The sequence below is a fragment of the Rhipicephalus microplus genome, chromosome 5 (assembly GCF_043290135.1).
Source record: "Rhipicephalus microplus isolate Deutch F79 chromosome 5, USDA_Rmic, whole genome shotgun sequence".
Classification (NCBI taxonomy): Eukaryota; Metazoa; Arthropoda; class Arachnida; order Ixodida; family Ixodidae; genus Rhipicephalus; species Rhipicephalus microplus.
The window spans coordinates 115,592,266-115,613,139 of NC_134704.1; the positions used below are offsets into that span (position 1 = coordinate 115,592,266).

The window sequence follows — 20,874 nt, forward strand, 5'->3', positions numbered from 1 at the left end:
AATTTCATTGCCGCGTCTCTACCCATATTTTCTTTTCGCGAGTTGTCTCACTTACCAAGCGTCGTGTCGCAGCAAGAGTGGCGTTTTTGAGATAGTGAAATTTGTACTTCTTTAATATGCGAAGAATCGCTTTTCTCTATAGTGTCCCTTTATTTACATTCCCAAAAAAGGGGGCCTCCCCTAAGTAAAGGCTCTAGTTCTGGGACACCCTGGTTTGAGAAAGTGCGCATTCGTTTTTGCAGGTGAGTGCTACAGATCGAGTGCATAGCAATTTATTTTCGTTTCATTAAGGTACATTTATGAGCCACTCACCTGGCGAAGCCTCTGTTTACCGGACCCCTTTTTATGAGAAGTAGGCGAAGCTGTTGGCAGGGGCCGTGCGGGGGTCCCAAAAAAGCTCCTGGGCTGGCCCACAGCATGGACTTCGCTTAATTGGGTACTGGTGGTCTTGGATACAGGGCTGACTGTACCGCTCGCATGTGCCTGCAGCAACAGGCAGGTCAATGAGGCGCATGCGCTACTTTTAACCTGATCAGAGCTGAAAAGGCGTTTAACATCTGAAGCAAGCCATAGGACAGTGCCATTTTAACTTGGGTAAAAGGTGCTGCCTGTGTGCAGTATACATTACCTAAATTGCATGCGAACAAAACCACTCAAATCTTATCATAACGAAATTGCATCTTACACGAAAACTAAGTTTGCTATATCCGAAAGTTCGTTAAGAAATTCATTTCTAACAGTATGTCTACGGCAAGACAATTTTTATTTACTTCGTCATAAGAGATATTTTGTTATATCTGGGTGTACAGTAAACACTCGTTAACTCGAACTCGCATATCTCGAAATCTCGGTCAAGTCGAAACTTTTTTTCGCCATGCCCACCATAGGCGGCATGTATTTGCCCCCTCTTGAAAGGTTTTTGCATGGGACAGCGTATATCTCCAAATCTTAACCCAGAGGGAAGAAGGCAAAGTCCACTCCCAACAGGAAACGAGGGCATTGTGCAAACGCTTAGCTCTTACTATACGTGCTAAACGCGGTTGTGAAGGGTGAATTTGAAATTCCCGCTGTCGCAGCCGTTTGCTATTCGCCTTCTCAAGCAACTATGGGAATGGTCAAGTGTGTGCACCTGTGCACGCCTTCTGCACGGTGTGCAGCGTGCCGTCAGCACCGTCAGTACGTAAGCTAGCCCTTATATGTTCGAGGTAGTTGTCTGTGTTCCCAGCGATCTGCGCGAGACGAACCTTCAATGCGTGGTCTGTGCAATGAATGCTTCCAAATATCAACCAAGATCTGCCCCCCAAAGCAGTACAAATCGCTAACGTTGGAGAGAAAAGCCGCTTTAATCAACGAAGTGGAAAGAGCATGTCGAAGCAAGTCGTGCATCGCCAAAGAATTCGGCACCCCCTTGTCAATCCTCTCGACAGTGCTTAAAAACAAGCGAACGGTTTTGGAAGGCTTCGAGCAAAGCTTCTAACGAGGCGGACGTCCCCGTTACCAGTATGCTGTCGGATGCAGATATCGTTGGGATGGCCTTGAACAATGCAGATGACCACGCTGAAGAGGAAGAGCCCCGAGAAGTGCCTACGACGACAGAAAAGCGTAACATACTACACTTGCTCCGCAACAAGGCCGAATGCAGTGGTGGCGAGCAACGGCTCATACGATGAGTTGAGCAACTGTAAATTGCCTTTCTCGGACTGAGTAAGAACGCGAAACAGACGAGAATTACACAGTTTTTTGGTCCTCGGTGATGAATTCTTTTTCCCTACGAATTCTTGTGCCTTTATTACAGTAGCTCTCTCGTGCAGTGGGGCTTTTCCCAACAACACTGGCTTTTCTTTTGCAGTGACCTGGGCAAATATTTTCGACGTTTTGCTTAAGGGGAGAGGCTACCCTGGAGACCGAACTTTTTTATTTTTTAAGATATCTGGATGAAACTTTCAGGGGTTGTTCACTACAATCAAACTAGCACAACTGCTAAGTTTCACGAAGCTGTGCTTCTTAGTTCCAGAGTTATTGAGGTTTAACTGGGTGCTTCACATGGGTCCCTGAGGAAGAGTCGTGAGAAATCCCAGGACATAAGAAAGCTGAAATTCATTGTGGTCATTCCTTGATAGCTATCCCAGGGCGCTACAAAGCCGTTTTTTTTAATTTCCCCCCCCCCCCTAAAAAATTTTCACGCAACTTTGAATTTGATGTAACCAGTAATGACCAGATTCATCAAAAATTAATTGTTTATTATAAATTAACGGCACCAATTTTCAAAAAAAGGAGCTTGTGACGCCCTTGCAAGGTCATTCAAGAACAGAATAAAAAAACGGCACACAAATCTGATGAACGGTTTTCGAGTTCTTGCTTTCCTCAGCACCACAACTAGCGAAAAAAATCCGTTCTGAGAAAACAGGCCGAGAAAGTTCAAAACACGTGTTTTCTTCAAAAAGCTCCAGCACAGTAGCTAGAAGTGTCCTGGCGCACTCTTTTCTTCTTTTGCCTGGCCTCCATCTTCTCTTGGTGTCTTTTAGAATTCTTTTCTAGGCGTAAAGCGTCTTTTTCACGAGCTCGCTGGATGGCCAGATGATCTGGTTGAAGTCCAATGGAGTCCGATATCACTTAGGTTGCTTTGCAGCAGCCGGCATTGCAGCGCAGCACTGCTTCATGCAGTGCTGTTTCTACCGCGATCAAGGATGAGTGTTGTTCCTTCGGCATCAGAGACCACAGAATGGAGTGGAATGATTCTGATGCATTTTGCGTCTTCGCTCCCAGGCAGCGCTGAAGAAGCGACTTTTGTGACAGTCTTTCGTAGATGGGCAGCATAGCTGCAGCGACATAGTCCGGTAGGCTGTGTTTATGTTTTGGCTGTGGCTCACGCTTTGCCTCTGCAGCTCTATGGCGGCACCACGATTGAGCCCCCTCTGGGCAAAGTTCATGGTGAGGGTCCTGGTCAGTCGATGTGACATGGTGATATGTTGCCATCACTGCACGCTGCATGGCTGTTAGGTCAGTTGAATTGTTTCTCAGGGCCCAACCATAATATCCTGTCAGCTTTTCAATGAGGGCTTTAGTCAGCTTGCCCTTCCCACTCAGTGGCTTATCACTTTTCTGCACAATGTTTCGAAGAGCACTTCCAATCCTTTTCTGAACATGGTTCAGACATTCTTCTTTTACAATTGGCACTAGCCCGTACACATTCTCTTCTGTGAGGGCAGCGAAGGTAAGGCTGTCTCCGTCGGACACAAGAGTGGTGTACCGCAGGCCATGCTTGCATACAGACCGCCCAAAGAGAGTCAAGCCTGCCTCCACTTCCATGCTTCCCGATTTTGCGTCTGTGTTTTTCTGGCAAATGTGGTGCTTCTGCCAGTTTTCGTATGCTGCATCTCCAGGTTTGGGCCCTGTTTGGCATCCAAGGCAGTGGTTTGAAAGAACTACAGCATCCAAGATGAGACCTGTAAAGAAGTCAACTGCCGATCCCACTCCGATGTGTGACCCCGCTTATGCCATGTGCCATCGTACACTACGGTGATGTCCTTGCAGAAGCTGGGGTCCATTTCTTTATATGTTTTGATCACTGCTGTGGCAGAATCAGCATAAAACTTCTCCAAAGCGGTGGCCTCTGGCTTCCTGAACGTCTCTTTCAAGTGCTTTTGAAACGTCTTGTGGTGAAGACCTCTGTAAGAGACGTTCATGGCAGCTCAAAAGTCATTAAGAGCTGTTTGCCCCTTGCCTATTTGCTTTATAGGCATTATGGCGCGGACATTTACATCGAAGGCCTGCGTGTCCTTTTTGCGGGGTGATGTCCATAATTTATCGATGGTGCCACAAGAGGCGCACACGACTTCAAGTTTTGTTGCAAGTCCAAGCTTGGTGCTCTCTCGGACAGTCATAGCACCTTTCAAACATTCTTTGCACACTGTGCGGCTGAGCACGACGTTAAAGATGTTCATTTGAACGAGCGAAAAATGTTCGCCCTCACTTGTCACTGCAGGTGCAAGAGCCGGCTGCATCAGTTGAAATTTCTTCTGCCTCGCCGGCGTAGACTCGAGTTCAGCGCGAACGGCGTCACGACGTTTCGCATTCGCATCGATTTCTTCCTTCGTTAGGAAACGCGTCCGCAGATGAAGCGACGGTCCACTCACGCTCGATGGCGGCACCGATTCAGACGAAGTGCTGGGTCCGGCGGTATCAGAAGCACTCGGTGTCACACTCGATGGCACCAATTCAGACGAAGTGCTGGGTCCGGCGATATCAGAAGCACTCGGTGTCACACTGGATGGCATCGATTCGGAGCACGTGTCGAGCCCGGCGATCTCGGAAACACTCGGTGCATTTGCGGCTCCAGCCACACTCGATGTGTCGGATTCTCGACTGGCGATAGCCGACAACACAGTTCCGTCGCTGCAAGCGTCTACGCAGTTGGCACCCGCAGCAGAATAGCGGAATTTCGATGATCATACAAGCCGCATAGCGCGCCTCCGCGCACCGGACTTCCGCACTGACTTCGGCTTCGATGCCGGCATCGCCTGCAACAACAAAGACGAAAGGCACAGAACTAGTGCAAAAAGAAAAAAAAACGAGAGAAAATGATCGAAAAGATAGCACAAGGTGAAGAGCGGCTCGTAAGCAGACGTCTGTCGAGGCGGACGGAGCAGAGAGCAACAACGAAGCGAGCGCGCTGGACGCGCCATCGAGAGGAGCGACCGCCCCCGCTGCTGCACAGCAGCCAATGGCGGGCACGCTGTCTCCCGCGAGATATGAATGCGCTGCTCTAGCCAATCAGCGCTCCGCATCGCATTGCGGGAAAACGCCAATAGCGTCTCAACTGTGCTGCCGACGCCATTTTGCAAGGCGGCGAACGAGAGAGAAAGAATTCACGGTCAAAACAACACCAAGATGGCGCGGGACGACCGCATGGTCCGGGAATGGCGCGCGGGCGAAGTTTGGTTTGATTTCGGGATTTGCGCCTGTTTTGGACGCCGCGGCGGCCTCGAAAATAGTATTTTTTTTGCACTTTGCGGTTGAATTAGGTGCTGATAATTACAGAATAGGTAGTTTATGAGACATACAACCCAAAAATGTGGTTTTTCAAAAACCGACTTTTTCGCGATTTTTCGGTTTTCAAGGGCCGCGTCCCCCCTTAAGTAGAAATATTGCTTATCTCGAAATTTTCCCTGGATTTCACGGCTTCGAGTTAAGGGATTACTGTAGTAACCTCACTGGAGTGTCATGCACATACATTTCACTGTACATACATTTAACTGCCCTTAACTGTATGTACATTTAACTGCATTTTTGACTAATGTACAGTTCCTAATATTGTCACAGGTGCATCTGTATTTTCCTGCTCTAGTCAAATTCCTTCATAAAATCAACACATGCACACTATGGTGGTGTAGTGACGATTACGCTCGAATGTTAACTCCGAGGTCGCGGGACCGAATAGCAGCGGTATTGGCCACACTTTCAATTAATGCAAACATGTGCGAGGCTCATGTATTTGGCTTTAGGAGCACATCAAAGAACCTGGTCAAAATTTTCAAAGCCCCCACTGCGTTGATATTTGAAAATTTTGTTGAAGCGCACTAAAAACGGACGGACAGAAAAGGCTGACAAGTACAGCGTTCTGTGCGTCCGTACTTTAGTGCACTTCAACAAAATTTTCAATTATGAACGTAATCCAACTGGCCCAACTTGCCCCCACTACACTGTTCTTCATAATCATAACGTCGTTTTGGGACGTTAGAATGCAGCTATTCTTATATTATTAAAGCATACATTTCTAACCACTTATGGCGACAGGTCACACCAAAATATTCTGGAACCTTTCATTGCTTATACTGTTCCAATGTATGCAAGCAACAAGTGTTCAGCAATTATATATACATTATCGAACATTCCAGCGATAACACTGCAAATAGTTGACCATGCATGCATAGAAGAAATGTTCCATCGATAATAAGATAACGGACAAAAACTGACAACTATGCTTAATTATCGTTTCATTGCACAAGTTGCCTCATTTTCTGGACACAGGTTTTAAAATATGCAGTTCCATCTGCACCAGTTTGAGTATTTCCTTCATCACCGACGCAAGCACGTGACAACCTCAATTTTAAATTCAGAAACTGCCATTTGGACCAACAATTCTTGCGAACGTGCAAATTTTAAACTGGGTTTGGCTCAGCTACGCAGTTACGGTAAGCCCTCGTTATTGGCCAGGTCATCGGGGCAGGTGGTGAATTCCATTAAGCGGCTAAAAGCACTAAATAAATCAGTCTCGACATGCACTCAGACAATCTGGTTGTTCCATTGTGCAAGCTGTAAGCCACCATGCTTAACAGTGGCAGCAAAAAAATGCCAATATTCCGATGGCCACACGCGTCTGACTCAACAGGCCAGGTCTGACTGCATGACAGTCCCCAGAAACTGTTACAATAATGGAATGCAGTTTTTTTTCTCTAATATCACGACACAAATCGGTACACTCAATTAGCACAAGTAAACGAGGGTTCACAAATAAATTTCTCATTTCCACGTGCCGTACTACAAACGGAGTCTAGAAAAACTTCGGTCTGAAGTGCCAAGATGAGGGGTGTTGCTACAAGTTGGATAAAGTATATAATTTTAATAAGAATCATATGCACACTTCCTAATTTGAAGTGTTAGCTGCCACTAAGAGATTCTTGTTGCCTTGTTTAACAGAGGATTATTGGGGTGGCAGCAATTAAGACCTAGAGACAAGGCATCTAATTTTTTTTGCACTCATTAGCGCATGAGTCATGCATTCATTTGTAGCCTACAATTCGCCCAAGAGTACCTCCGTAAAAGGTGTTACAACAAAAATAACTAGGCTTGTGCGAATAGTGAATTGTAGGTTTGAAGCGAATAGCGATTTTGGTTGAATTATTTCGAATCAAATAGACTATACGATGTATAAAGAAAAATGGGCATATTTATCATGACCTAACTGTCCTGCACAATTTTTTTAAAAATATAAATAAGGCCTCTATGCAAAAGTGCTTTGTTTTCTTTCCTGTTCAAATGAAGTCGAGACAACTTAGAGAAGTAGCAGGATTTGACTTTCAGTAGGATGCAAGTGATAACCTGTAAAATACGTAACATTATTCATTACAGTTAGAATTTTTAAGTCAACAAAGCAAGCTTTTAAGCTTAAAAAAAATGCTCAATCGATTTAAGGATCATGTGTTCATTTAAAGGGTTTTTCAACAACTTTTCAAGTAGCCATGGAATGGATTCACTAAAGAAGCTTATTGCCTCGCGAATTAACCGCTGCAAAAACTTCTAGAGCCTGTCCAGTACGAACGGAGTTTAGCGATTTCCCACATGCTACAACTTCATTCTCCCTTCTTGTCTTGACGAAAGCGCTTGAAGCAAAGTCGCGAGAGAAGGCATAGGGAAAGAAAATATGTCGGGTGTGTGTCGTGACCTTGTGCATTCTTTTTCTTTTCTTTGAATACGTGGCTACCCACGGCAGCCCCAATAACAACCATGATCAAATCAGCCAATGGCTGGTACAATGGCTGTGACGAGCGATTTTTGACATAGTGGCATCATTTGCTGAAAGAAGAGGGCAATTTTTATCCGATTGAGAATTTGTGAATTCCAGGTCGCGTGCTGCGCAATAATATTGAGCTCACATGTTCTCGGTTGCCTCGACTACCGATTAGCAGCGTCAGCTGGCCATGCTTAACCAGTGTTGCAGGGCCCCTGTAAATTTAAAGTAGGACTAGGCGGCAAAGCTAAATTCCCCTAGCAAGGCGATTTCATGGCTTAACACCACTACATTGCAGTGAAACTATCATTACAGGCGGTTACAAGGGGACAAATATAGATCTATTTGTTCATATTGTCGCGACGTGAAAATAACAGGATACAGGACAGTGCGACCACGAGAAACGAGGTCTGTATTAACAAATCAAAAAAGCAGCCGCTTCGACGTCGTCTTCCTTGGAGCAACCGTGGGTGCTGTCTACGCTCATCACTTCGTAGTCCTCCGTCTTCTTGCCTGGCCTTTAGCCGTGACATTAGCCTCCCATTCAAGAAAGCATCGTCCCAATGCTTTATGATCAAAGTGGTTTGTACTCATTGGAAACGGATGAGTTCATTCAGAGAAATAAGGTTTAATCCGAACTACGTGCACAACTTCTGGAGCACATCTTCGACGCCTTAAGGATTACTGCGCAGTATCAGAGACAACCTCATAATTAATGTCACTGAGACGTCGTAGAACTTTATAGGGCCCAAAGTACCGTCTTAACATCTTTTTCCGACTGGCCACGGTGCCGAATAAGAGTCCATATCCAAACTTTATCTCTTGGCTTGTATGAGACTAGACGGTGACGAAGGTTGTAGCATCTTGAATTGTAGTCCTGCTGGCGACTAATACGTAAGCGTGCAAGTTGTCGGGCTTCTTTGGCAAGCTGGGTGATATAATCAGCATCCGTCTCAACCTTTTTGCACTCGTGCGGCAGCATAGCATCCAGCATAGTGGTGACTTCACGACCATGAAGAATGCGGAATGGCGTTCTTGTTTCTTGATAAGCCGTGTTATAGGCGAACGTGACATACGGCCAGATCTCGTCCCAGTTTTTATGCTCCACATCAACGTACATGCAGAGCATATCCGCAAGTGTCTTGTTGAGACGCTCCGCAAGATCATTCGCTTGCGAATGATACGCCGTTGTTCGCCGGTGGTATGTGCCACTAAGTCTTAAAACTGTCCGTAATGGTTCGGCTGCGAATGCAGTTTCCTTGTCAGTTATTACCACTGAAGGAGCGCCATGCCTCAGCACCACATTCTCCACGAAAAATCGGGCTGCTTCACTTGCCGTGCCCCTTTCCAGAGGCTTGGTTTCGGCGTAACGAGTGAGGTAGTCGGTGGCTACTATAATCCATCTGCGACCTGCCGATGAGGCGGGAAATGGGCCCAAAAGATCCATTCCGACTTGAGCGAACGAAGTAACAGGCACGTCAATAGGATGGAGGAGGCCTGCTGGTTTGACGGGTGGGACTTTTCTGCGCTGGCAATCAAGGCACGTCCGAACATAGTGTTGAACGGTCACCGTCAGTCTTGCCCAATAGTATTTCTGCCACACTCTGCACAGCGCACGCATGTAACCCAAGTGGCCGGATGTTGGTTCATCGTGGCATGCCTGTAATACTTCACTCCTTAGAGATGTTGGCACGACGAGTAAGTAGCCGTTTTCGTGTGACGTGAAGTTCATTTTATACAGGACGTCGCTGCGCAAGCAAAACGACGAAAGCCCTCTCGCAAACAGTCTAGGTACAGCTGAAGTGTGACCTTCCAAAAAACGAAATACGGGTCCTATTTCGGGTCGTCTCGTTGCAGCTGTGCGATAGTAGCAGTGTTTACAACCCGACAAAGACTGTATCGTCATCACCTGCCGTTGCAGGTTCGTATGGCGCACGAGAAAAGCAATCGGCATCTGAGTGTCGCTTCCCCGATCTGTAGACCACCGTCATGTCAACTTCTTGAAGCTTCAGGCTCCAGCGCGCAAACCGTCCTAAAGGTTCCTTTAAATTTGTCAGCCAGCAGAGGGAGTGATGGCCGCTGACAACATTAAAAGGACGGCCATACAGATATGGGCGGAATTTAATAACGGCCCACACTACCGCAACTCACTTTTTTCCGTGGTGAAATAGTTTTCTTCCGCAAGTGAAAGAGTTCTGCTCGCGTAAGCAATTACTCGTTCAGCGCCACCCTGCCACTGCACGAGTACAGCTCCCAAGCCGACATTGCTAGCGTCGGTGTGCACTGTTGTCGGGGCGTCATCATCGGAGTGTGCGAGGACTGGTGGCTTCTGAAGGTGTTGCCGCAGCTCGTCGAACGATTTTTGCTGTTCTTCATTCCATACGAATGCGACGTCTTCTCTGATAAGGCAGGTCAAGGCAAGGCGAATACTTCGAAACATTCTATATTTAAATTCGAATCGAAGTGAATTCAAATACTCTACTATTCATTCGAATATTCGAAGCATTTGAAAATTCGCACAAGCCTAAAAATAATGTTTTATTTACCCCAAGAAGAACTGCTTTGCAAGGAAATGATAGATTTATGTGCATTGTTCCCATAATATAGTAGCACACAGTCCGAGTATTAAAGCCCACTGAACAAAGAAAGGTTAATGATAAATACAAAACTCAAGATACAGATTTTATTACAAGGCAGCAGAGTGGAAAATAAAAAGATGCTACAAATAAAACCAATATACTACAGTTCCAAGCAGAGAAAATTTAATGCACCACAAATATCAGAGTATTGAACAGCATAAAGGAAACTCCCGCTAGTTCATTCAAACGTATTGTGCGGGATAAAAAAAAGCACTCTCAAACGATCATCATATTGGACACCCATTTGCTTTGTAGGATCACCGACATCACACATTAACTAACTTGCCATAAAAAGAACCCCTCAATAACCTGGGTCTCGGGCATTACTCTGTAGGTTAGCAGCTTGTGCACATTCACATACTGCAACACTCCCCCAGTAGCAACTTCTCTCAACCAATCTAAACAAGAATTCTGGAATGCCACTGTAATTCTACTGCCCGAGAGAGTTTTTTTACACACGCATTGGAAGTTAAAACAAACTAAAGAGTTTCCCTTAGGAAAAACTTTGACTTCATGAATAGAGAAACGAACTAAGTCCTCATGTCGACACTGCCAACTAGCAGATGCAGACACGAGAAACCTCATAAAGCAAAGCCAACTGGTAGTACCTGAACAGAAGCTGTTAGTGCAAACTGCGTTTACTTACGTGACCTAGCCTGTCTTTTTCGGAGTCTTCCAGGCCATGAGGTGAGCCATTCGGCAGTGGCCACGCTGAAGCGACGTACAAGTTAACTGGCTCGTTTGCCAGGCGACGACGATGTGCGGGGCTGTGCTGGTAGTTGGCCGTGTTTGAAGCAGAGCTGGAGGCAGCAGCACCTTGGGGAGCCTGCAGCGATTGAGAGGGCATGGCATGTCCATAATGTTCAGGAACGTGCCCTCAGAAGGCGGTGAATCAGTTCAGAACTGAGGGTGTCTGGTCTAACCCGGAGTGGCTAGACACTCGTTATAGCAGTCCTTGATTACAATGCGCTTAAATCAGCTAGAAGTGCATCTGTGCATAAAGTATTAATCTATACGATTATGAGGGGTGTCCACAAATTTCGACCACCTGTGTTTCTTTAAACTGCACCTAAATCGAAGTACGCAAGCCTCAAACAATTTTGCCTCCATCATAAATGCAGCGGCCGCGGCCAGGCTACGATCCCGCCATGTTCGGGTCAGCAGTCAAGCTTGTACCTACAAAAGCCCACAGAAATTTCTTAAATTTGTTTGTGATTTTATGATTTACAGCCACACATATGTTCCTTTTCTAGTAGCAACAACTGTGGCGTAAAATGAGAAGCAAAGCCAAGGCAAATGAGGAGACTATGCAAAGAGAGACTCATCATGCTATCTCTCTTGTTCTACTTGTGAATAGGAAGCTCTACCGTCCTTGAAGCCTTTTTTCCACACTCTACAGAGTATTTACGATGGCCAATTATGAACTTAGCACCAATAACGACTTAAACAAATTTAATGTATTAAGCTTCTCAGACTGCAGTGAAAGTCCGCGCAAGTCACAAGGTTGTCTCGGTGGCCCGTCAATGTGGAGCGGTTGATTTATCGACAAATAACAAACCAGCCGCAGGGACATTACCTCAGAATGCACGGTGGAAAATAAAAGATGTGCAACTATGTTTAGCGGACCTAATTGAATGAATTTCGGTATTGCGGGGCTCTCAACTTGCAAAGCTGCTAGTAAACTACATTAATACATCACATATATTTGGCGTCATGAGAGGCAAGCCTAATGGATGAACATGCTAATATCGGTGCAACGAGAAATCCTCAGGCTGAAAATTTATTAAACTTGACTTCAAGAATCTTGTCCCCAATCACAGCCGAGTACAAAGATTTTTTCCACTGTCAAAATGAAAAAATTTGTGTGCAACATTGCATCACAAAGAAAAATACCAGAGAGAATGAAGTAAGTATTTACAAGAAATCATTATTTGTCAACATTTTAAGTGTACAAGCTACACATACTAAACAAATCCATCTCGCATTGCCATTAAGAATAAAGGTTTGTCACATGACAAACATGTTCTAGCAGACTATATGAAGATCACCAGCCACCGCGAGTATTTAAACCATCTCAAGCAGGACTTTTCAATTAAACCAAGGCTCAGGCGGCAGAGTACAAAAGTTCCTCTGTTGAAAGTTCGTGAAAATATTTCAACCAGAAAGAATAAGATTGTGACCTACCAGTCGCAGCATGAAGCTACGATGACCACCATCCCACCAGAAAAATAAAAGTTGAGAGTGTAAAAAAGTGGCAAAGCTACCGCTATCATATACTTAGAAATTTGGCGCAACCTCGACTCACGCAAACACTCACACAAGCACACACACTTACACCAGAGCAACACACACGACACGCTCTGGTGCTCTGGTGCTCTGGTGTAAGTGTGTGTGCTTGTGTGAGTGTTTGCGTGAGTCGAGGTTGCGCCAAATTTCTAAGTATATGATGTATAACCAACTAGCCCAACAACAAGTTTTATTAAGCTACCGCTAAGTCATGCAAGGCCTGAAACAGTGAATCTGGCCGATTTTTAAGTTTGATCTGCTTCCTTGTAGGTAGTTGCAAGGCTAGGTGTTGTTGGCTGCTTCTCCACGAAGAGAGGCTTGAGCGAGTTAAATCACAGTGAGTCACAGACACAAAACGAATGCCCTAGCTCCAGGGACAGAAACTCTCACTGAAATACAGTGTTCGCACCTCCCATAAATCTATGGGCATGTCGTCGTTCACTCAGGGCTTCCATCACTTCGGGGGGGAGTGGAAGATGTTTCCACACAGTGGCCGCTGCCTTTCCAATTCCCTAGTTATTCTCTCGTATGCACCGCTGAAGCGCTCCGCACAGATGCTTCAGCAAAGTTGAAACGTGCATCCACGGTATTTATCTTTGGGTGAGTCAATGGTTAACGAGGACGATAGCTTTTTGTGCCGTCCAAAGCTTTTATGGCAGGCTTAAGCAGCTTTGGTGTTAAGAATATTCATTTTAGCCTAAAATGAGCCTCTTCTGGCCTTGTGAGCTTCCGCAGAACCGGTTTACTGTGGAGGCAGTAATGTTGCGCATCTCAAGATGCATTTAAGAATGCTAATAGTTAAGAAGAAAGTACACAGAAAGTATACACAGAACAATAAGCAACAAAGCAACATATAAGCAACGATAGACCAGCCACAGAAAATCAGTCCATTTAGGGACATATCTTGGTAAGACAGAAAGTTGGGCCAGTTGGTTGGGAATTATCGTGAACTTGGTTTATAGTGAAACATCAGAAAAAGAAAAAGAGATGACAGGACGGCACTGGTATGAGCTCGTTAGTGCAAAATGCTGTCTTTTCTTTTGCGATAGATTAATTGATATGTCGGGTTTAACATCCGAAAACCACCATGTGATTATGAGACCGCATAGTGGAGGACTCTGGAGTCTTTCTCTTTTGCCTGCCTGCTTCCTTGTGTCTGTGTTTCTGGTGTCGTGCTGTAAACCAAGTTCACGTTGAATGGGAACATATCTATTTCATGTTTACGTAATGGTTTTCATGTTTACGTAATGGTCGCATAGATGTAGCGTCCCAATTCTTCGTATCATACCATATTTCCTAAAGCAAATTTTGTTCCACTCTCACATTCGGTGCCCTAATGTGCTGCATGCTTTGCATACTACTGTCGAATGAGTAACACAGTTGAAATCGTATACTGATTTAATTTCTCACGTTGTGTTAGAAAAATGAAAACAAAGCGAACCACTATTATGCAAACATTTCGCCATGAGGTCAAACCGGCGATGCTTGCCACAACCGAGCAAGAAAAGTTGGAATTTTCAAGCAGCTCACCTGGTGTGTCCTCGGCATCACTGGCAGATCAAGTCGCGACCAAGGCAAGCTGCAAGCCCGAAATGGTCCGAGTACAGCCGGGTCACTGCGCCAACAGACGCTAAGAAAACAAGCACCAGTGAGCACAGGCAAGGTTACTAAGTACAGCGGCCGAGTGAGCCACAAGACTGTCGAGGTCGCTCCTTCGAGCTCGACAGGGACTCAGTGCCAGAGAGCACTTTTTAGAGCACTCTCTGCAAAGTACGAAGTGATCTAGCCCAACTAGTCCCTCTCTCCGCTCTGGAGAGCCGAGAACGTACAGCAAAGACGGGCTTTGCCACACGTACTCGGCTTTGGCCGGCGAAGATAATTTTGTGGGGCATCATACTCCGAACAATGTCTAATGATAGCGGTTTCGCGCGCAGAAAAACGCCTGCCAATCGGTGAAAAAGCACCGCAGGTCACGGGATCGAATGCCGGCTGCGGCGGCTGAATTGCCGATGGAGGCGGATATGCTCTAGGCCCGTGTGGTCAGATTTGGGCGCACGTTAATGCCCAGGTGGTCAAACTTTCCGGAGCTCTCCACTACGGCGTCTCTTATAATCATATGGTGGTTTTGGGAGAGCAAACCCCACATATCAATCAATCAATTGGTGAAAAAACAATGAACTAAGAGAAAACAGAAAGCTGACAAACCTTGCACCGTAGCCGCTGCAAAGTGGTCGCTCACTGCTCGCCACAGAACACCTATACACTACCACTTGTGCTCGCTTTTTGGTTTCATTGGCCCAAGGAGCAACGCAACAACGGAATCGAATGCTGAAGAACCTAAACGAGAATGAGGAGTTTGTGGGCTACCTAGTCACTTCTGAGGCACCGAGGTAATGCCTGCGGAAGCCAGCGGCTGATTTATATTTCGTTTGAACAGCGATACTTCAGGCGACCACACCACAGAACACCTACCAGTTTCCGTTTTTGCAGCGCGCGCGCAGTGGCCCGCAAGGTGCAGGTGTCGCCCTCTATTATTGTTTACCGTGACGTTATGTTGGCGCTAGCTGTCATCTTTAAAACCAAAACTTCTCTTAGTTTAAAAAAAAGTAACATTGTGTATGTGCCTACAATACCAATATTTTATATTAGGAGGTGTATATTTCAAAAGTTGTACTTTTTCTTCTAATTTTTTTTTTATTGAGACAGCGTTCTTTGCTATAGAGTTTCAAACAATAATACCTAGAGAGGAATCTGGCGCTGCAATCGTGTACCCTCTGAGCACAGAGGAAGGAAAAAAACGGAGGAAGGAACCTCCGTGTATCAGAGGAATTATGTACAGGCTTCGGATAGGATCATATTAGCCAGCAAACCACGGAGGACTTCCTCCGTGCAGCAAACTGTCTACGAATCTTTTTCAACAGTTTCAGTTTCGGTCTTTGTTTGGAGTTGGTAGTGGTGTGGGTGCGATTGACTGAATCTGCGCTTTTGTTGTTAAAAGAAGCTGAAAACTGCTAGGCCTCTCAATTTACTGCAACGCTGGATTGACAGTTTGAGTGAAGCGTCGTCTACTCACTACTGTGCATAGATGTAGCGTCCCATGCTAGTGCAGGCTATTACATCGCGTTCACGTTTGTTGTTAGTGCGTCTGGTCAAAACTCGTTGAAATAAACTTCAAAACAATGGCGACATGAAGTGGACGCAGCACCACTCTCTTCCGATTCAACTTCACAACAAAACGAGAGGTGCGTTGGGGGCAGACCACTTGACATCGCAGCAGACAAAACGTTAAATGTTTCTCACTTAATACTGCGCTGTTATTTACATAAATAAATATTGCGTACTTTCAAGGGCAAAACAAAATTGTTCGTTTTGAAATGTTTTAAAGAATAATTCATTACACCTGTTGATGCCAAATCTCGAACGCTATGGTAGAGCAATGCGCACCCTAGTGGTTAAATTGTCCAGGTTTTGCTTTTGACCACCTAGTCACAAAAAAACCTTTTACAATAAAGTTTGCGTAGAAGGAAATTAAGTAAGTTTCAGTTAGACATACCTTCATATCACTTTGTTTTACATACAGCAAACAAGTGTCGCGAATTCTGAGAACGTGATCCACTGGAAGCAGATCCGAAGCCTGTACTTTCCATAACTCCCATTATAGTGTACTAGAATATTCTGGTACACTACTCCCATGGGGGTACAAGCGCCGCTGAAGGGGCCCGCGTAGACACTATCGCCAGATTCCCCTCTAGGTATTATTGTATGAAACTCTGTGTTCTCTCCAGTGTCCTGTATAAAAATACAAATCTCAAAGGCCCTGTCTTTCAATCGACTGTCCTCTAAGCACCAGTTCCACCCGCTACGCCGTACTCAAAGATGCGCATCAATAAAGTAATACAGTGCCTAAAATAAAGCAGTGAGTCTACTTTGTCGCAAGCCAAAGGGAAAACCGCGGTCTTTCATGCGATTTTTCCCCTTATTACCTGGTTTCTGTTCTCACATATAACTCAAAAGACACACAGAAAAAAAAACCATGCAATGTACAATACACACAGGAAGTATCTCTAGTCCACCAGCTTAGTGCTGGTGTCGTCAAGTTAAAATTTGGGCATAGTCACGAGGTGTTCTATCCGTGGGAGCCAGTCAGGTGGCTTGGGTGCAGCTTTAAGAACAGAAAGAAACCAGTCAATGTTCTCCCGAAAATATGCTCGGGCGGGTCGCGCATCTTTGTCAAAATGATAGCCCGCCATTCTCGCTCTCCACAAAGAGGGCAGGTTACGCGCGAAATTCAAATGTGTAGTGCGAAACTAGGTTTTCAGTAAAATGGACACATAAGACGTTTTAAACAAAAACTATCTTCAGAAAGTAAATGCCACAATGCATTTGGGTGCATTACTGCAAGAAATAAAGCTGCTTATGCTTCGTCTAAGCTTGCACACTTCCTATCATAGTCGTGTTCTAAAAAGTCTGCATACTTACCATTTTGATAGCAAAAAAAAAACATCAATAAGGCCATTCCGTCTTCATTAAATGCATATGTACATTTCTCTTACTGTTGCAGTTGTGCAAAGAAACACACAGGGAGGCCTGAAAAGATAACAACAGCTGCGTCCACATGCAACAAGGACGTCTTCTATCATCTTTTCTATTTCAACACCTTATGTGATTTTCTCACTCTCCCTACTTTCAATCCCCTTCCCCACACCGAGTAGCAAGTCAGCCATTCGCATATGCCGGTTAAACTCTCTGCTTTTCAATATATAGTTCTTTCTTTCTCTTTCTCTCTTGATCCTTGTGGGAATTGAGGCTAGCCCGCTGCCTTTGCGCGGGCTTTGCCGCCTTTTCTGTCGTTCTCATGTCCCGACATGTCTGCCCTCCTTTGCTGTCGACCACGATGAGAGAGCAGAGTGACGTTTAACTCCCTCACCCGGTAGCGGATGGTGATGGTGGCGCCGCGCGCGGGGACTCCCAAGAGGGGTTTTCGCGCGCTGCGTCGCGAGCAGTCAGATACTCTCCGGGACAGCAAAGGGTGAGTCACGCTATCTTTCCCGTCCGTCGACTCCCGTCAGTTGGGGGGCTCGTCGGACTTCGCTGACGGCGCCTCGCGCCCAAGGCGAACGCTCACCTGTTATTGCCCCGCTGCGTACGCACGGCCGAAGGGCGGTACGGTGTCCTAGTGCGTGGCCTCGCTACGCCGACCCGTCTCCCTTCGAAGCCAACGCGAGTGCCTTTGCCCTCGCTCGAGCAACCGGGCCTTTTGTTCAGGTGTCTCCGTGGATCACCTTTACCGCGGAGACGTGCTCGTGGCACCCTGTGTAGTACTTCGTGCCCGTGGCGTGGATAAGCCTACTTGCTTTCCCGCCGCGCCTTTTTGCAACGGGCTGTGCTGCATTTGGTGTTGCCACAATAAAGTGTTGCGACTTGAGCAGTATCGTGTTTCCCGCCACGGCGACGGTTAACGCGTGCCCTGAGGCTCGCTAAGACCGGACCCACGCTGGTGGCCGTACTCCTTCGGGATACGTGTACACCACACTGGCGCCCAATGCGGTATCAAAAGCTCTAGCTTTTACTGCTCTTAGCGAGTCAGTTCGCCTGCGCGATTCGGGCTCGTCGCAACATGGCTGCTTCGCGGGACTTTTGTCCGCTGTCCCTTTTAGCGGATGCCGCGTTGCACACGGAGGCCATTGCCTCTATTGACGGGAACCCTGCTGCACCCGTCCGTGTCGGCACCCCCTATTGCGGTGACGATACGAGGCGCCTAGCCGCTCCCTTTGGAGATGGCGCGTCGCTTCGGAATGGGCCTCTTGCCCTACCCGAACGTTACGCACAAGCGCCACCGACTGCCGTCCGTGTCGGCACCCCCTATTGCGGTGACGACACGAGGCGCCTAGCCGCTCCCTTTGGAGATGCCGCGTCGCTTCGGAATGGGCCTCTTGCCCTACCTAAACGTTACGCACAAGCGCCTCCGACTGCTAATGCGCCCTTCGGCATGCATGGCAGTTCGTCGGCACAGCGCTCGCAGTAAGTTCCCTGCGGAATTGACGGGGCGCAGGCCTTGGCCCTCGCCGACTTTTGCCCGCTATCAGCCGTGCAACCGACACTTCGAACGCACGCTGAGCAGGCGCCTGAATTGTCGATGGTAGCCGCACCAAGTGCGCCTTTGGTTCGACAACAGGCAAATCCCACAAAGAGCCTATTTTGCTCTGGGAATGGCGCGCAGGGCGGTGGTCTGTTTGAAACCGCCCCACTGATCGAGATGGGCGACTGCTCGCCTTCGCTCGACCGCGCCGCTAACGCACCAACGGCTTCCAACGAAGCCGGTGCGACGACGCAGACTTTGCTGCAAAACGCCGTACAGATGATCCAAGCACTCTCGGGAGCTGTGCAAACGCTTTCGGCTGGTCCGAAAAGTGGTCACCCCGCTGTTATGTTGCCTGTGCCAACCTACAGCGGATACGGTGATCAGCTCACCGCCCGAGATTACCTCGACTCTCTGTCACGTTATCAGAGAAGCGATGGGTTTGGATGATAAGGTGGTGCTCGAACGTGTTGTTCCAGCTGCACTGACTGACACGGCGGCGGCGAAATTTTATCGGCTTTCCGGTTACCGTGCAGCAAACCTCGAGGAATTTCGTGCGGTCTTTTTGCGCGAATTCCTACCCGCTGACTACGAAAGTAGGATGCGGCGAGAGCTCGAGCTCCGTACACAAGCTCCTGACGAGTCTTTACAGGAGTATGTACGTGCGATGGATGAACTTATTTCTATAGCTGAGCCCCGAGCCTCGAACGAGGAACGCGTCGAACAGGTGATACGGCAGGCACATCCGACTTTTTCGGCATACTTGCGCGGCGGCCGCTTCAGTGACTTGGAAGCGTTGGCCGCCGAGCGCATCCAAGGCGACATTCTCGCCCCGCGTGCCTATCACCCGCCGCCGCCAGCCAGCGATGCCCTTGAGCCGCGCAGCGCTTGGAGAGGGGCCATGATCCTTCCCCAACGGCAACAGCCTCTCGGCGCCGCCTTTGCGGCTGCAACCGGCTGTGCGTGGGAGTTGAGCGATCGCGTTCTTGACCCCTTTACGCATGAAAGGCTAGCAGCCTGCGCTGCTCCGCCTGAAACCTTCATACAGGGACGCTTTTCGACCCAACGTAATGTAGGAGGTGCGGCTCGCAGAAACGTATCCTACGATAACGTAGCGAGCCGATCACGACAGCTCGAAGCTGCTCCGTCTGGGAATACAGACCGTGATGGAGTGCGCTGTTACCGCTGCCGTGAAAGAGGGCACATAGCAAGGGAATGCACTGGATCCAGGCCTCCTGCGAAGCAGGGAAACGGGCTTCCGGGTCGTTCGTGAACACGAGCGACCCAACCTTTGCTCCTTCCCTCTGCGTGCAGGGCAAGCTTTTTTCTTGCTGATACGCTCGCGCCGTTCATTCCGGTCACCATTGCCGGCTGTGAATTTTCGGCTTTGCTGGACACGGGCGCTAGCGCCTCGTTGTTCGGCGAACAGGTGTTGTCCCACTTGCAGAAGCACTCGGTGCGCTTGCGGGACAGCCGAACGACATTCAGCCTTGCGAAAGGCGTGGCCAATTCGGCAGGCGCTGCATGGTTGACTGTCCGATGGGGAGATCGAATGAGACGCTGCCGTCTTGTTCATCTTCCGGGACTCAACGTTTCAGTGATTCTCGGTCGGGACTTTCTCCTTAAAACCGGTATCGTTGTGGACATTGCGAATGGCGGCTATCGTGATGGCCCATTTTGCCAACTCAAGCCGTTCATCAGCCCGCCGGCGCTTACCGTCGCCTTTGCGGCAGAAGCGTCGGAAACGTGCCTTGCGCAGAGTTCGGGGCCAAGCCCCCGCTTACCGCATTTGCCCTCTCACAGTCCCCTTCGGGAACGAGAGGCGCGGCACGAACCGTGTCGTGCGCCAGCTCCGGGGTCGTACCCTGGCGTTCCGCGCTCGTCGGCTCGAAACACCTATGTGGATTCGACCGACACGACACGAAAAGGCACTACATCCTTTGGTCGCCTGCGCGACTCAGTTGGATGAAGCACAGAAGGCTCGTCTGTCGACACTGTTACGTCAGTACGACGAGCTCTTCACCGATCAACCTGGCTGTACCGATTTAGTGAACCATGTGATCGAAACTGGTGACGCGCTTCCTTTGAAGTGTAACCCCAGGCCCGTCAGTCTCGCCAAAAGGCAGATTATCGATGGGTTGCTAGATGACATGCTTGCGGCTGGCATTATTCGCCGCTCGTCTAGTTCCGGGGCGTCTCCAATTGTGCTGGTGCCTAAGAAAGATGGCAGTCATCGCCTGTGCGTCGACTATCGCCGTCTGAATGGAGTGACTCGTAAGGATGCCTATCCGCTCCCCACGATAAACTCCATCGTAGGTAACCTGGGTGATGCACGGTACTTTACCACGCTTGACGCCTCT

At 47.8% G+C, this 20,874-nt stretch overlaps 1 protein-coding gene across 7 annotated transcripts in view; it reads right to left on the reverse strand.

Annotated features, from left to right (window-relative positions):
- Window positions 1-14,917, reverse strand: part of LOC119187295 (uncharacterized) — a 108,250-nt gene extending 93,333 nt beyond the window's left edge. For 5 of the 7 annotated variants that reach the window (XM_075895854.1, XM_075895853.1, XM_075895851.1 and 2 more), the window contains exons 1-4: window positions 14,641-14,917; window positions 13,966-14,065; window positions 10,796-10,975; window positions 313-483 (exon numbers count right to left, since the gene is read on the reverse strand). In XM_075895854.1, the coding sequence (XP_075751969.1) occupies window positions 313-483; window positions 10,796-10,975; window positions 13,966-13,983 (369 nt within the window). In that variant the 5' untranslated portion in view covers window positions 13,984-14,065; window positions 14,641-14,917. The remainder of the gene's footprint in view (window positions 1-312; window positions 484-10,795; window positions 10,976-13,965; window positions 14,066-14,640) is intronic. The other 2 variants (XM_075895852.1, XM_075895849.1) reach the window with 1 other exon arrangement.
- Window positions 14,918-20,874: the final 5,957 nt, after the last annotated feature.